Source organism: Peromyscus maniculatus, chromosome 17 (assembly GCF_049852395.1).
Source record: "Peromyscus maniculatus bairdii isolate BWxNUB_F1_BW_parent chromosome 17, HU_Pman_BW_mat_3.1, whole genome shotgun sequence".
NCBI classification, from domain to species: domain Eukaryota; kingdom Metazoa; phylum Chordata; class Mammalia; order Rodentia; family Cricetidae; genus Peromyscus; species Peromyscus maniculatus.
Window position 1 is genome coordinate 59312594 of NC_134868.1, and position 13906 is coordinate 59326499.

At 54.8% G+C, this 13906-nt stretch overlaps 1 protein-coding gene across 1 annotated transcript in view; it reads left to right on the forward strand.

The window, feature by feature from the left end:
• Positions 1–13906, forward strand: part of Cars2 (cysteinyl-tRNA synthetase 2, mitochondrial) — a 29373-nt gene that overhangs the window by 13695 nt on the left and 1772 nt on the right. The window contains exons 7-13 of the mRNA XM_006981327.4: positions 1096–1225; positions 1853–1986; positions 5177–5244; positions 10868–10934; positions 11319–11457; positions 11971–12094; positions 13350–13448. Of these exons, the coding sequence (XP_006981389.1) occupies positions 1096–1225; positions 1853–1986; positions 5177–5244; positions 10868–10934; positions 11319–11457; positions 11971–12094; positions 13350–13448 (761 nt within the window). The remainder of the gene's footprint in view (positions 1–1095; positions 1226–1852; positions 1987–5176; positions 5245–10867; positions 10935–11318; positions 11458–11970; positions 12095–13349; positions 13449–13906) is intronic.

The window sequence follows — 13906 nt, forward strand, 5'->3', positions numbered from 1 at the left end:
CGTGTGTCATTTCAGAGCGCGGGTTTTCACCTTCTTCAGATTTTGAATTGCAGCAGTAAGTCAGCAGGAGGGATGCAGGAGTGGGTCCTGCTCGGGGACTTCTAGGTTGAAGTCCTGTGGTCACCCCAGTGAAGAGAGGAGGCCCCGGCACTGGGTTGTGCATTGTGTCACCCCTGCCCAGCTCTGGCTGTTTGGGAGCGACCCCCTCCTTTATGACAGTGCTTGCCTTTCCGCCTCACCCTTCCAAGCGGCTGCATGACCCGCACCCCAATACCATGGTTGTCTCTACGTGTTTTGTGTCCCCGAGTCTTCTGTCACGTTCTCCTGCATTCTGTCCCTGCTCTCCCCTGCTGTTATTCTGAAGAACCATTCCCGACCCCATCTGCTCAGTGGGATTTGTCTCTGCTGCCTGCCCTGCTGCTGGGCGCCTCTCAGTCCCTGCCAACTTCGCCCCACATCGATGTGCCGCAGACCCCTCTGTGATACCCTGGCCTTCCCCATGCCCGTGCCGGTCCTGTTGACTAGCCTGCCATTCCCAGTGGGCCCCACCATGTGCTGTGCTCGGTACACCCGTGGCATTGTGGGACAGAGGTCCGGACTGACGCAGTGACCTCACTTGTGTCCATGTAAGTAGGGACAGCAAACCCAGTGACAGCCGTGGGACAGTGAGTTGACTGCCTGCCTGGCATTCGAGGGAAGAGTCTGGGGGACTCACTGAACCCTCTCAGGTCCTCGGGGACCGACACAGCTCTGCTGGCTCTTCCTCTCCTGACGTCCCTTGTCCTCTGTCCCGATGTCTGTCGCTCTGTGATGGCCACCTTTGCCCTCAGTAGGACTGAACTCAGTCTCTCAAAGGTGGGAGAACAGAACTGGCCAGGCACTGGGCTCTGAGTGCCCTGGTGTTTGCAGGCTCAGCTGTGCCCTCTGTGGCCTGACATCTTAGGTGCCACGCCTCTGCCCTGCTTGGTGGCATGGAGGCATTAGTCCCGCCGCCCCACTGGGGAAGAGGCCTGAGGTTTGCACAGAGGGAACTCGCCATCCTCTGGCCGGGACACAGCAGAGTGCTGTACAGCGGTTTCCCTCTGTCACCCCCAGTTGACTCTGAGAAGCGGTACGCGGGCGATTTCGCCCTGTGGAAGGCAGCCAAGCCTCAGGAGGTGTTCTGGAGCTCGCCGTGGGGAGACGGACGGCCTGGTTGGCACATCGAGTGCTCTGCCATGGCCAGGTAAGGCCCCAGCAGTTCCCAGGCTTTCGCGTGTCGTACCCGGGTGGGACAGGGTGGCCTGGCCGAGGGAGAGAACAGCCTGGAGGGCCTGGGGCAGCTGCTGGGGGTGCAGAGGGGCGTGAGGAGGAAGGGCTAGCCCAGCCCAGGGTGGGCCACAGCCTTTACGGTTAGTCTCCTGTTCACAGAAGAGGCTCCAGCCACACAGCAGCAGGGGTGCCTCATGGTCCCTAATAGGTAGCTCAGGCCTCGGAGCATGGAAGTGCCAGGTCAGGGAGGACCTTAGCTAGGCGTGGCACCTCTGAAAAGCCCATTTCGAGGACATGCATGTGCCCTGGCCAGCCCACCTCTCCGGAGTGCAGAACGCCCCTCGGTCTCAGGAATAACCCCGCCGCCGCCGCCGCCGGCTGGCAGAGCCGAACTCCCTCTGTCCCCAGGCAACCCTGTGTTTCCCCAGGGCTCTGATGACAACTGCAGCCGTTGTCCCCTCCCTCCCTGTCAGCCTGGTCAGGCCACGGGCAGCTGAGCAGAACCACGTGTTTACGGTGTGAGGAACGCTTCTGGGAGCGAGGGTGAGGTGTGGACCCTGATGCTGAGGCCGCTCACACACGCTTGCACTCTGCCCCGCAGCGAGGTGTTTGGAAGCCGACTGGACATCCACACCGGCGGCATAGACTTAGCTTTCCCACATCATGAAAACGAAATAGCCCAGAGCGAAGTCTTCCACCAGTGTCAGCAGTGGGGAAATTACTTCCTACATTCTGGTAAGCCTGGCTCGAGACAAACTTCTCTCCGGTTCTGGCAGCGCTGCCTATTGGAAATACCCGGATCTGCTGGCAGGGAGATTGATGGGCTTACCTGAAGTCATTGCGTGGGTTTCTTTGTTGTTTGAGACAGGGTTTCTCTGTGTAGCTTTGCGCCTTTCCTGAAACTCGCTCTGTAGCCCAGGCTGGCCTTGAACTCACAGAGATCCACCTGCCTCTGCCTCCCGAGTGCTGGGATTAAAGGCTTGCACCGCCACGGCCAGGCTGTGTGGGTTTTTGTAGTGTCTTTTCTTTATTCTTTGCGGATTTCTGTATGTATACAATGTATCTCTTCCGTGCTGATCCTAGCCACACTCCACCCTACCACTCTTCCTTCTTTGGGTAACCTCTGAGTCCAATTAGTGTTGACTGATCTTGTCGGCTTCACCTTGTGTCAGGCCTGTGTTGGTAACCATGGCTACAGCAAGCGCCTGAGTGCAACAGCCACATTCTGTCTAGAAGACATTTCACAGCCCTCCTCCCTGCTCTGCCTTTTAAATTCTTTCTAGTCTTTTTTTTTTTTGAGATGTTCCTTGAGCCTCGTGAGGGTCCAGATCTCCCATTTAGGGCTGGGTATTCAACAGCCACTGATCCTTAGCGCTTTGGCCGCGTTGACTGCTGCCCACTGCAGAAAGAAGCTTCTCTGGCCAAAGCTGAGAGCAGCACAGATATTTAGAAGGCAGTTTGACGCCGCGATGTTCAGAAAAGCCACAGTAGCAGGCTCCCTGCTAAGGCCTGTGGCCCCTGAGCCAGGCAGGGGCTTTTGACCAGGTTTACAGCTCCAGGCACTAATTGCCTCCCGTGGAGCAGGCCTCAGAACCAATCTGAACGTGCTCTGTTACTACATCGGTTAAATGCGTTAAGAGAACCTCCGAGGCACCGAAGTGCACCAGTGTTACACTGGAAGGGGAAGAATCCAGCACTTCCTCTGGAGTTAATCTGACTGAGAGAAAGCCCAAGTTTGAATTCTCCACTTCTCTCCCTGTGCCTTCCACCTGTCTGTCTGTCCCTAGTTTGTGGTTTCTGGCTTGTCCGGAGTCTGTTGTGTGTCTGTCTGTGCCTACCTGATGTCTGACTGTGAACCTGTGTCTTGTGTGTCTAACGAAGGGCTTTGCTCTGAATTAATTCATTGGCTCACGTGGGGAAGGAGGGAGGGATACAGTCACAGAAATTGACGGAGTTTTCCGAGGGGGTAAGTTATCGCCTCCAGCTAACCCCAGCCAGCTCTGAAGCACTCAGTTCTACAAACACACCATCACAGAGATACTGTGTGCTGCTTCCAACATATATGGTGCTTATTTGTTCAACAGTGTCCTTTTTGGCTTGCTTATTCTTTTTAGCAAGTGATTACTATAACACACGCGCGCGCGCGCACACACACACACACACACACACACACACACACACACACACACACACACGGTGCTGTCTGGGTCAGGGGCCTGGAAGCATCCATAACTTCTGATTAAATCTATGCATTAGCTTAGGTTGTAAAAGCTCATGACATGAGAAACACAAAGCGAGTTAGGTTGGTTTTTACCTTGTTCTCTTAAAGGCAGGTTAAATAAGCAGGCTGAGTCCACAGTGGGATTTCAAGCTGTCTTACATGATCTCAAGGTGTATTATTAACTTGGCTGTGAGGTCCAGTGTTGCCACAGGTTACCATAACCTTTGTGCCACCGTTAACACCTGGTGGGCACACCTTGCCTGGCAGGTTGGCATTGTAGCTTGTAGAGTTCACTGCTGGGGGATACCGTTAATGACCCTTCTTCCTCAGGTCATCATAGCACCTGCTGGAGGGAAGTTTTCAGGTCCATCCAGCACTGCCGAGGGGCAGAGGCAGGCGGATCTCTGTGAGTTTGAGACCAACCTAGTCTGCATAGTGAGTTCCAGAGCAGCCAGGAATACCCAGAGAGACTTGTCTCAAAAACCAATACCCTCCACCAATAACAACAAAACCCAAAGACCCCAGTGGGTTGGCAGTGGCCATGGTTCCCAGAAGCAGGTCAGAGGTGGGAATGAGCAGACATCTGAGCTTGGTGTCACGGTGATAAGTGATAAGCAGGAAAATGCACCTGTCGCATGTGGTGAAGGTCACAAGGTCAGCACTGCCCTTTCAAATGACAGTGCAGGTAGGTGAGGCAGACAGGATGAAGGTTTGGCAGCCGCCGCGGTGGCGGCGGCGGGGTTCTGAGGAACCAGACACAAATGTCTACAACATGGGACATGTGCAAATGTAAATGCAGTTCCACTAAGTCCTAGAGTTTGGAAGCCGTGGTGCCCGGTACGGTGACATAAAATGCAGGTTCGCTCTGGTGATGCTGTCTGCATCCCGGGAAGCCCACAGAGAGGCTGCTGGCCCGGACCGTGACAGCCGTCCTGTGTTCTTTACGTGCCGTGCATTTCGTTTTCCTGACACTTCAATGCCGCGTATGACGTATGTAGAATTAGAGGCTCACGGTGTTGTGTCACTGGAGGGGACGCATTTTTAAAAAGTTCCCAGGAAAATCAATCTCGCAGCACCTTCTGTGTGAAGGTGCGTTTGGAAAAGAGGGAAAGTCTGTGTGGGACAGCAGGCCCCTCCCCCGGAGATGAGCCCGCTGAGACCCACCCCAGGTTAGAAGGTCACTGAGTGGGTTTGGTTTCCCACCGTGTTTCTCGTACCCATGGGAAGACAGCTGCAGCAGAAAAACTGACAGCCACACCCCAAACCTGGGTGACCAGTGACAGGTGACCGGCCAGTCACACCAGTGTCCCCGAATAGGACAGAAGACGTGGGTGAGGAGGCTGTGCTGTCCGTCACACTGTCTGTTGGCTGGGGGCTGAGTGGGGCCTGTTATTGTACCCCGTGGTGCAGTCTGGTCCTGGAGGGCTGCGCACGGCACACATGGCAGGTGAGGTTCCTGTAGGTGTGGGCTACGGCCCTGGATCTTGGGGCGACATAAGCCTCATGGCTCCCTGGGCCCAGCTCTGTCCTGGCTCAGGGCCGTGGGGAGAGAAGCTGAACTCCGCCCCTGTGTCATGTTAATTGTGCAGGGGTCTGCCCAACTCGGGGTGACCATCCCCTGCTGTGGTGGGGCTCAGGGCTATAACTGTACGGGGTGGGGGTCTCCTCACCCAGCTCAGAGGGATGCTTTTCTTCTTGTTTCAGGGCATTTGCATGTGAAAGGCAAAGAAGAAAAAATGTCCAAATCCCTAAAAAACTACATCACCATTAAGGTAATGTTATAGGCGGTGTGCAGTCCTCTGCAAGTGGGGTGGCTGGTGGCTGCTGACGTGGCTTAGGGGCCTGTGTGGGACTCAGTCCGTCCCAGCTCTGCGTGGCCCCCTCCAGGGAACCACTCTTCCTTGTCTCAAGGTCCAGGGCGCCTCTTCAGGCTGCTGTTCTTCCCTCCGCTGCTTCCTCCAGGGACCCGCCTTTCCCCTCGCTTTCCCAGAATAGCATCTCCTCTCTCTGTCTCTGTCTCTCTGTCTCTCTGTCTTTATCTCTTTTTTTCTTTGTCAATTTTTAAAAGACTTACTTCTTTTTATTTTGTATGAATGTCTTGCCTGCATGTGTGTCTGTGTGTGCATGCTTGGTGCCTGTGGAGGCCAGAAGAGGCCGTTGGGTCCCCTGGAACTGGAGTTACAGACGGTTGTGGGTTGTGAGCCTCCCTGTGGGTGCTGAGAATCCAACCTCGGTCCTCTGCAAGAGCAACCAGTGCTCTTAGCATCTCAGCCCCACATCTTTTTTTTTTTTTTTTTTCTCCGAGATAGGGTTTCTCTGTGTAGTTTTGGTGTCTGTCCTGGATCTCCCTCTGTAGCCCAGGCTGGCCTCGAACTCACAGAGATCTGCCTAGATCTGCCTCCTGAGTGCTGGGATTAAAGGTATGTGCCACCACTGCCTGGCCCCTGCATCTCTTCCCTCTTGTAAATTTCCTCTCAAGACCCACATTTGTGAGTGGCTGAAGAACACTTCCTAAGTCGCTTGAGTTCCATCCTCCTTGGTCAAACTTGTGCCAAGTTTAACTTTAATAAGTGGACCAGGGCAGCACTCCTAAATGCCTCCCAGACCCCGAATAAGCCCCCAAGGGATGTGCCCTTACAGAGTAATATGCGCCTTCCTGGGAAGTTCTCAATCAGATCAGCGTTCCCGGCTACGTGATCAGAAAGCAGCTCGCACACAGAGTGGTTTTGTTTTGTTGTTTGCTGCGCACGGAAGACTGCTCCTCCGCACCTTTGAGGTGCTTCCGCTGGGCCCTGAAAATTTTAATGGCCAAAAGACAGACTAACACGAGACAAACACAGAGAACACGTACCACATGCCTGCTTGAGTGCCGCCCACCGTGGCTTGAGTTGGGGTGGCAGGGTGGGGCGTCTTGCCGAGTGCGGGGCTCTTCTGCACCGGGAGGGTCGCTGCCCGCCCCCCATACACACACACACTGTTGCTGTACAGGGCGGGGGCCTGGGCTAATGGAAACGCCCTTTGAAAGGAAAACCCTGGCCGCTGTGAGTGGGTTCCTGTACCTGCTGGTTCCCGGCAGCTCGGAGTGGCCCTCCTGCCAGTGCGTGGATTCTGGGGAGGCCTGCTCTGGCACCCCTCTGTGTGTGGTGCACCCTCGCCTTTACACACACACTGTTGAGTCGTCAGGAAGCCCGTGTTTGTGACAGTCCTTTCTCTATCCTCAGTGCAGCTACTAACAGCTAGGAGCTTTCCTGCAATCCAGACGGCCAGGCTCACCAACAGCCCCACGGTGCCTCTCACCTCTGTTCTGATTGCTGCCCTTGTGGCCAAAATGCACTTTCTAGCTTTTCTTTCTTTTTAAAACCAGGACCCAGTGACCTCCTGAGTTCTGCTCTGCTGCCCGTCTGTCCTGGCTTTCAGGCTGACTTCACTCCATTGTTCATGTTAGGCTTCTGGCGTAGGGCAGATCCTCAGCTCTCCTTTTAGGATTGTGTGCGTGCATGTGTGTGTGTGTGTGTGTGTGTGTGTGTGTGTCGGGGGGGGGGGGGGGGTGGGGAGACATGCATGTGAGGGCAAGTCCCCTTGGAAGAGGGTGTCAGAGCCCCCGGAACTGGAGTCACAGGTGGTTGTGAGCTGCCTGATCTGGGTGCTGGGAACTGAACTCCTTTGTGAGGGCAGCAGGTACTCTTAACCCCTGAGCCATCTCTGCACCCTGACCCTCAGCTTCCACTCTCCCCAAACGTGGACTCTGAGGAGTCTGAGCTGCTGTTTTGTTGAATACCCCACGTTTTGGGTCTGTCTCTTTCCTTGTGGTATCGTTTCACCGTCTCTCCCGTGTGTGCTTTACTGGAAGCGACGCTCACAGGCGTGGTTGTATTCAGGTGGGGCTGTGGTAGTGGGAGCACATCACAGGTTGTGGAGCACACGTCACAGGTTGTGGAGCACATCACAGGTTGTGGAGCACACGTCACAGGTTGTGGGAGCACACATCACAGGTTGTGGAGCACACGTCACAGGTTGTGGAGCACATCACAGGTTGTGGAGCACATCACAGGTTGTGGAGCACATCACAGGTTGTGGAGCACATCACAGGTTGTGGAGCACATCACAGGTTGTGGAGCACACATCACAGGTTGTGGAGCACACGTCCCAGGTTGTGGAGCACACATCACAGGTTGTGGAGCACACGTCACAGGTTGTGGGAGCACACATCACAGGTTGTGGAGCACATCACAGGTTGTGGAGCACATCACAGGTTGTGGAGCACATCACAGGTTGTGGAGCACATCACAGGTTGTGGAGCACACATCACAGGTTGTGGAGCACACGTCCCAGGTTGTGGAGCACACATCACAGGTTGTGGAGCACACGTCACAGGTTGTGGGAGCACACATCACAGGTTGTGGAGCACACGTCACAGGTTGTGGAGCACATCACAGGTTGTGGGAGCACACGTCCCAGGTGCTGCTTTATCGCCATGCTTTCCTCAGGGTCACCCTTAATGGTGGTGTTTGGCCACTGTGTTACAAATGACCACCAGGTCCTTCCATGCAGGAAGGCTTGCCTTCTTTCTCATGAACTTTAGGGATCTGAGGATGCCCTGCCCCCCAGCCTCCTTCCACATGGGGCTTTGAGGGTTCTCATGGTGGGGGCTCTGTTCGGACGCCTCTTTTACAGTGGATTTTTCACAGTGGATTTTAGACTCGCTGTGCGTTGAGGGTGTGCATTGTGAATTCAGTCCTATTCTTTAGGGAGTTAAGTCACCCCAGACTCAGCTAGGACGGGCCCCGTGGCTCCCACACCCCATGGACATGGCCCACTTTGCCTCCGAGTGTCCTCACATAATCTTCTGGCTTCTATCTGCCTTCCGGGGGGAGGGTGTGTGTGTGTCTCACTGCCTGCAGGCAGGGGTCTGGGCACATGTCATGCTGACCAGCGCTTTCTGACTTCCTCAGGGGTCAGAACTGAGGGGAAGACAGTCTACACAAGAAACGGGTCATGTTATTTTATTGGGACATACTTAAGTTTTTACCTTTCCCCCTTTACTACAAACTTTTTTTTTTTTTTTTTTTTTTTTTGGTTTTTCGAGACAGGGTTTCTCTGCGTAGCTTTGCGCCTTTCCTGGAACTCACTTGGTAGCCCAGGCTGGCCTCGAACTCACAGAGATCCGCCTGCCTCTGCCTCCCGAGTGCTGGGATTAAAGGCGTGTGCCACTGCCGCCCGGCCAAACTTTTTCCTGTAACAGTAGATGAACTTTTTGCTTTAAATTAAATTACACAAAATAAGTAGAAAACCAGTGTTACAATGTGGCAATTAACAGTAAAACAAATGAGTAAAATTTAAGAGTTCTGGTCTCTTATTTAGTTAGTGACCCGCACTGGGGCCTCACCTGCGAGGTAGGTGCTCTGCCACTGTACCACATCTGCAGCTCACGTTTTCCTTTATATTCTGACCCACATGGTGGAAGGGAGAACCGTATCCAGCCGGCTGTCCTTGGACCTCCACACACACTGCAGCCTGTACGCAGCCACCGTGTACACACACACACTGCAGCCTGTGTGCACCCACCGTGTGTACACACACACACACACACACACACACACACACACACACACACACTGCAGCCTGTGTGTATCCACCGTGTGTACACACACACACACTGCAGCCTGTGTTCACCCACCGTGTGTACACACACACACACACTGCAGCCTGTGTGCACCCACTGTGTACACACACACACACACTGCAGCATGTACACAGCCACTGTGTACACACACACACACACACACACACACACACACACACACACACACACTGCAGCATGTGTATACACACACACCATGTACACACATGCACACCCCAGCCCTTGGTTACTTGCAGTTCCTTGTGTGTGGTTGAGGCCCCCTGGCTCTCCCCCATCCACGGTAGCATGTCTGTTGCTGTCCTTGTTCAGATCATGTGTTGACAGTCATGTTGGTGAGACCTCACAGCTGTAGCTTCTCTGTTTCAAGAGACTCAATTACGGCAAAATCCCCGCCCCTCTGGCTCTTAAATTCCTTCCGCCCCATCTCCCACAATGAGCCCTGAGCCCTGGGTGCTGGAGTTGTGATGTAGATGGATCAGTTGAAACTGGGTTCCTTCTGTTATGGTCTCTGCCCATTGCAAAGAGAAGTTTCCTTATGAGGGGTGAGAATTACGCTCATCTGTGGGCATAAGGACAAATATTTAAAATGTGCTTAGGTATTATGCTGGTTTAATAAAGAGGTGGTTGTAGGTTTCCCTCCAAAATCCATGACTTCACTAGGGCTCTAGGTAGTTAGTTGGCTAGGTTTCCAGTACCAAGCAGGCCTAAGTCCAAATAAGAAGAGTTGTTGGTTACCTCCAAGGTACAGGTATCATCATTATCCCCTTAGTTACTGTGGTTCGTGGGCATCACAGCTGGCTAGCAACATTGGTTGCTTCCCTCCTTTGGAAGCTTGCGTAGTACCTTCTGGTACTATGAAAGCTGGTCTTCAGAGTGGAGGCTTTTAGGTCAAGTAAATAGTTTCGTAAGTAACCAGCAGGGAGGTACCCGCTGGGTGTCACATAATCAGAGCATCCTTAGTGGTCAGGGAACAGGGCCATCACATGGGCTGGGCAGGGCCCTCAGTCCTGACCTCAGTCTGACCCTGAGCTTGGATGTCAGCTTGTTCTCATCTCGACTTGTTTGTAGTGCGAATCCTAATTGGTCTTTTAATAAAACCCGGAGTCAGGTATCCGTCTGAAAGCTGAAAGATCAGAGAAGCAGAGCGGCAGCCACTAGTTCTTACCTCTATGAAATCCTCAGCCTGAATGGAAGCTGAGCCCCTGTCTCCTCCCACCTTACATTCCTCTCTCCGCCATATCCCTTCCTGTCTCCACCTCCCTCCCGAGTGCTGGGATTAAAGTTGTGTGCCACCACCGCCTGGTCTCTATGGCTAACTAGTGGCTCAGCTCCGCACTCTGATCTTCAGGCAAGCTTTATGTGTTAGATCATAAGCAAAAGATCACCACATGGTTGTACTCTCTTCCCCGCTAGTGAGTCCAGGTGCACGTGTGGCCTTTCTCTGTCCCCGGGGATTGTGCACACTGTCCCCATCAGTCACTAGGTTGGCAGCCCGTTCCTCGTCTCATGCCAGTGGCAGGTATGAGGCTGTAATGGGAGAGCTTGTTTCCCAGAGCCGTGCCCACAGTGTCGGGTATTCCTCTCAGCCCTTCCCACAGGTCTGACAGTGACCACGGGAACGGGATCAGTGATGGTGAAGTCGCTGGGGACCAGTGACAGTGAGGGCCGGGCACAGCAGGGCTTGGGCACAGGCCCTCCATTCACCACAGCCAATGCTGCAATCCTGAGTGACAGCTGCCTCTTCCCGTTTCTAGGACTTCCTGCAGACCTTCTCCCCCGACGTCTTCCGGCTTTTCTGCATGCGCACCGGCTATAGGTCAGGTGAGCTGGCGCTCGTGGGCCCAGGGAGGCAGAGTGTGGGCCTGCGCCAAGCCCATCCGGGCAGTGTGCTTGCTGACTTGCCCCAGGCTTACTGAGAAGCGAACCTGGAGGAAACTTCACTGGGAAACCCAGGCTCAGTGCCCCAGGCAAGGCTGCCCTTCCCAGAGTCCACTGTCCGGTCTGCCCATCTGTGCACCTGTCACTGAAATGAGCCCTGTTGCCCAGAAAGTTCCAGGACGGCTTTCGCTGAACCTGTTCAGGGGCAGGGCTCATATGCGCAGGTAGCCCTTGGGCCATAGCACTGTCTTGCGCTGGTTTCTCAGGTACTGGGTGTGCTTCAGGGCACACTAGGCATTTCCTCAGTGACCATCTCTTCCTTTGCAGCCATTGAATACAGCGACAGTACCCTGTTGGAAGCCAAGCACCTCCTGCTGGGGCTGACCTCTTTTGTAGAGGACGCACAAGCCTATGTAAAAGGGCAGCTGACCTGTGGCCCCGTTGGGGAAGACCTGCTGTGGGAGAGGTAAGCGGGTCATACCAGCGCATTGTCACCGGGAACAGGTAGCTAGGATGAAGACCCCCCCCCCCCCCCGCCCCCGGGAGTACCCGCATGAGGCAGACTCCCTCGGGAGCTGGCACCTAGTCATTCCCACTTCCCTTTGCTTGTGTTCCTCTGAGCGGGGCATGTTTCCGTCTTGTTCCGGTGGCTCACGATTGCCACATTTGGTAGGGAGGGGCTGTCACCTCTGTAGTTGACCGTTTATTACAAAATCTCCCGAGTGGACACCATGCACTCAACCAGTGGGCAGGTTCCCTTCACTCAAGTTTTTGTTTGACTAAGGTGGTAGTGCAGAGAATTTGTTACAAGACAGTAAACAGGACCTAGGAAGGGCCCCCGAGTTAAAACATTTTTACTTCTTGGAGAAAGGTGTTTGCGTATTTGGAGTTGGTGGCGGGCCAGCCTAGGGTCCCCGAGGGCTGCTGGAGAGCCCCTACCCGCCCCATCATCCTGGCTGACTCCCGTGTCTCACTCCAGGCTGACTAGCACCAAGAAGGCTGTGAAGGCCGCGCTCGCCAATGACTTTGACACACCAAGGGCGGTGAATACCATCCTGGACCTTGTGCACCATGCGAACAGAGAGCTTAGGGCAGTCTCGAAGGTAACTTGAATGCTGTGGATGTCGGGGCGGGGCTAGTCCGAGGGAAGGAATGGGCACTGACCACCAACCAGCTAGACTCGACTTCTGAAGCACTGGGACAGCTCCCAGTGAGCCTTCCCCTCTGTGAGGGTCTCTTCCTTCATAGTAAACACATGAACATGGGCAGCCGGTGTGCATGTGTGTGTGTGTGTGTGTGTGCGCGCGCGCGCGCGCGCGCGCGCGCTCTGTGCTCCTGACAAGCAGATGGTTGTCACATGACTGCCACTCTGCGTGTTGAGGGGCCTTGCTGGTGGCTTGGGGGCACCTGGAGGGAACTGTGTGTGTTGAAACAGGAAGTTGGATTGGATGTGTAGCTCCATGGTGAAGTGTTTGCTTAGCACATGCAAGGCCCTGAGTTCAATCTCCAGGACCCATCGCCTCCCCTCTACAAAAAAAAACCAAAACCCAAAACAATGTGACGTTGTCTACTGGGACCTGGACTGATACCACCCAACTGGGTCTCAGGCCACCTGCTGAAGCAGGTCCAGGGGATCCAGCACTGAGGGGGTGTACTTTTGGGTGAGTGACTCTGTCAGCACCACAGGTGGGCAGTGTGTCTTGACAAGCGTCTAGGGGCCCCATGCCCATACAAGGCACCAGACAGACCATGGTACCTTTCTTCTTAGTCCCCTGCACGGTCACCAGGGGGCTGAGCATTCCGCCCCAGATTGTTCAGGCTGACATTACACACACTGAAGGCAACCAGTGGGTCAGACCAACCACACTCAGGGAAGCTGGCTGTGGGTGCTTTCGGAGTTCCTGAAGCCTGCCCTCAGCCTTCTCTTCACTTCCAAGGATCACTTCCTGTGACTCCCACGCCACCTGGCCACTTCTGGGGGCTCCTCTAGAGGGAAGGACACAAGCTGACCAGGGAACAGGTTGGCACCTGCCATTCCAGGCATGAGGCTTGGCTCATAGGGGCCTCTGAGTCAGTGGACAAACACCAGACTTCCCAGGATTCCCTTGCTTTCTGCTCCCAACCTGAGACCGTCCACAGTTCCCATGACCTTCCCTCTACCATGCCCCATGCCCCATACCCACGCCCGTGCTTAACCCCCAGGACCTCGCTGTGTAAGGTCCTGCCATGGTGCAAAAGGCAGGCGGAGGCACACGCTATCAGCGTACCTGGACTGTAGGGTTTGCCAGTCAGCCTGGCTGTGCGGGAGCCCCCGGAAGCCAAAGCAGATGCTCTGGCCTCATGCCCACCCTCCTGCAGGAAGCTGCTGGCCCAAGAAGTCCCACTGTGTTCGGCGCCATCATCTCCTACATTGAGCAGTTTTTCGAGACCGTTGGGATTTCTCTGGCAAATCGACAGGTATATCCATCTTTTTCCAGTGCTCTGTTCTCCAACTGCCTACATATTGCACGCTGGCCACCCTCCTTTGGGAAAGTGTCCACTGAAGGACGGCTGGTCCCCGGCTTACACACGGGAGGCGCACAGTACCGGTAGCTGACCCTCCACCCTTGACCAGCTTGCAGCAGAGCGGCAGTCAGCCCCCAGTCTACCAGTTGTTTTGGTGCCCAAGTACAGAAGGGTGCATGTGAGGACATTTCCTGAGCCGTAAGAGATGGCAGTGGGCATGAGTGGGTCCCTTGTTCCCTACAGCTGGCATCTCTGGTTGCAGGAGGCCCTCTGGCTTCCCCACCTGTCCAGTGGGTTCCTTCACGGTACAGAGATGATTCTGACTTCCAAGACCTGATGTAAGCCGGCTCTGTGTGAGGTCCCGCCTGGGTAGTGTTGGCTCTAGGTGAATGCTAGGGCCAGATCCTGGC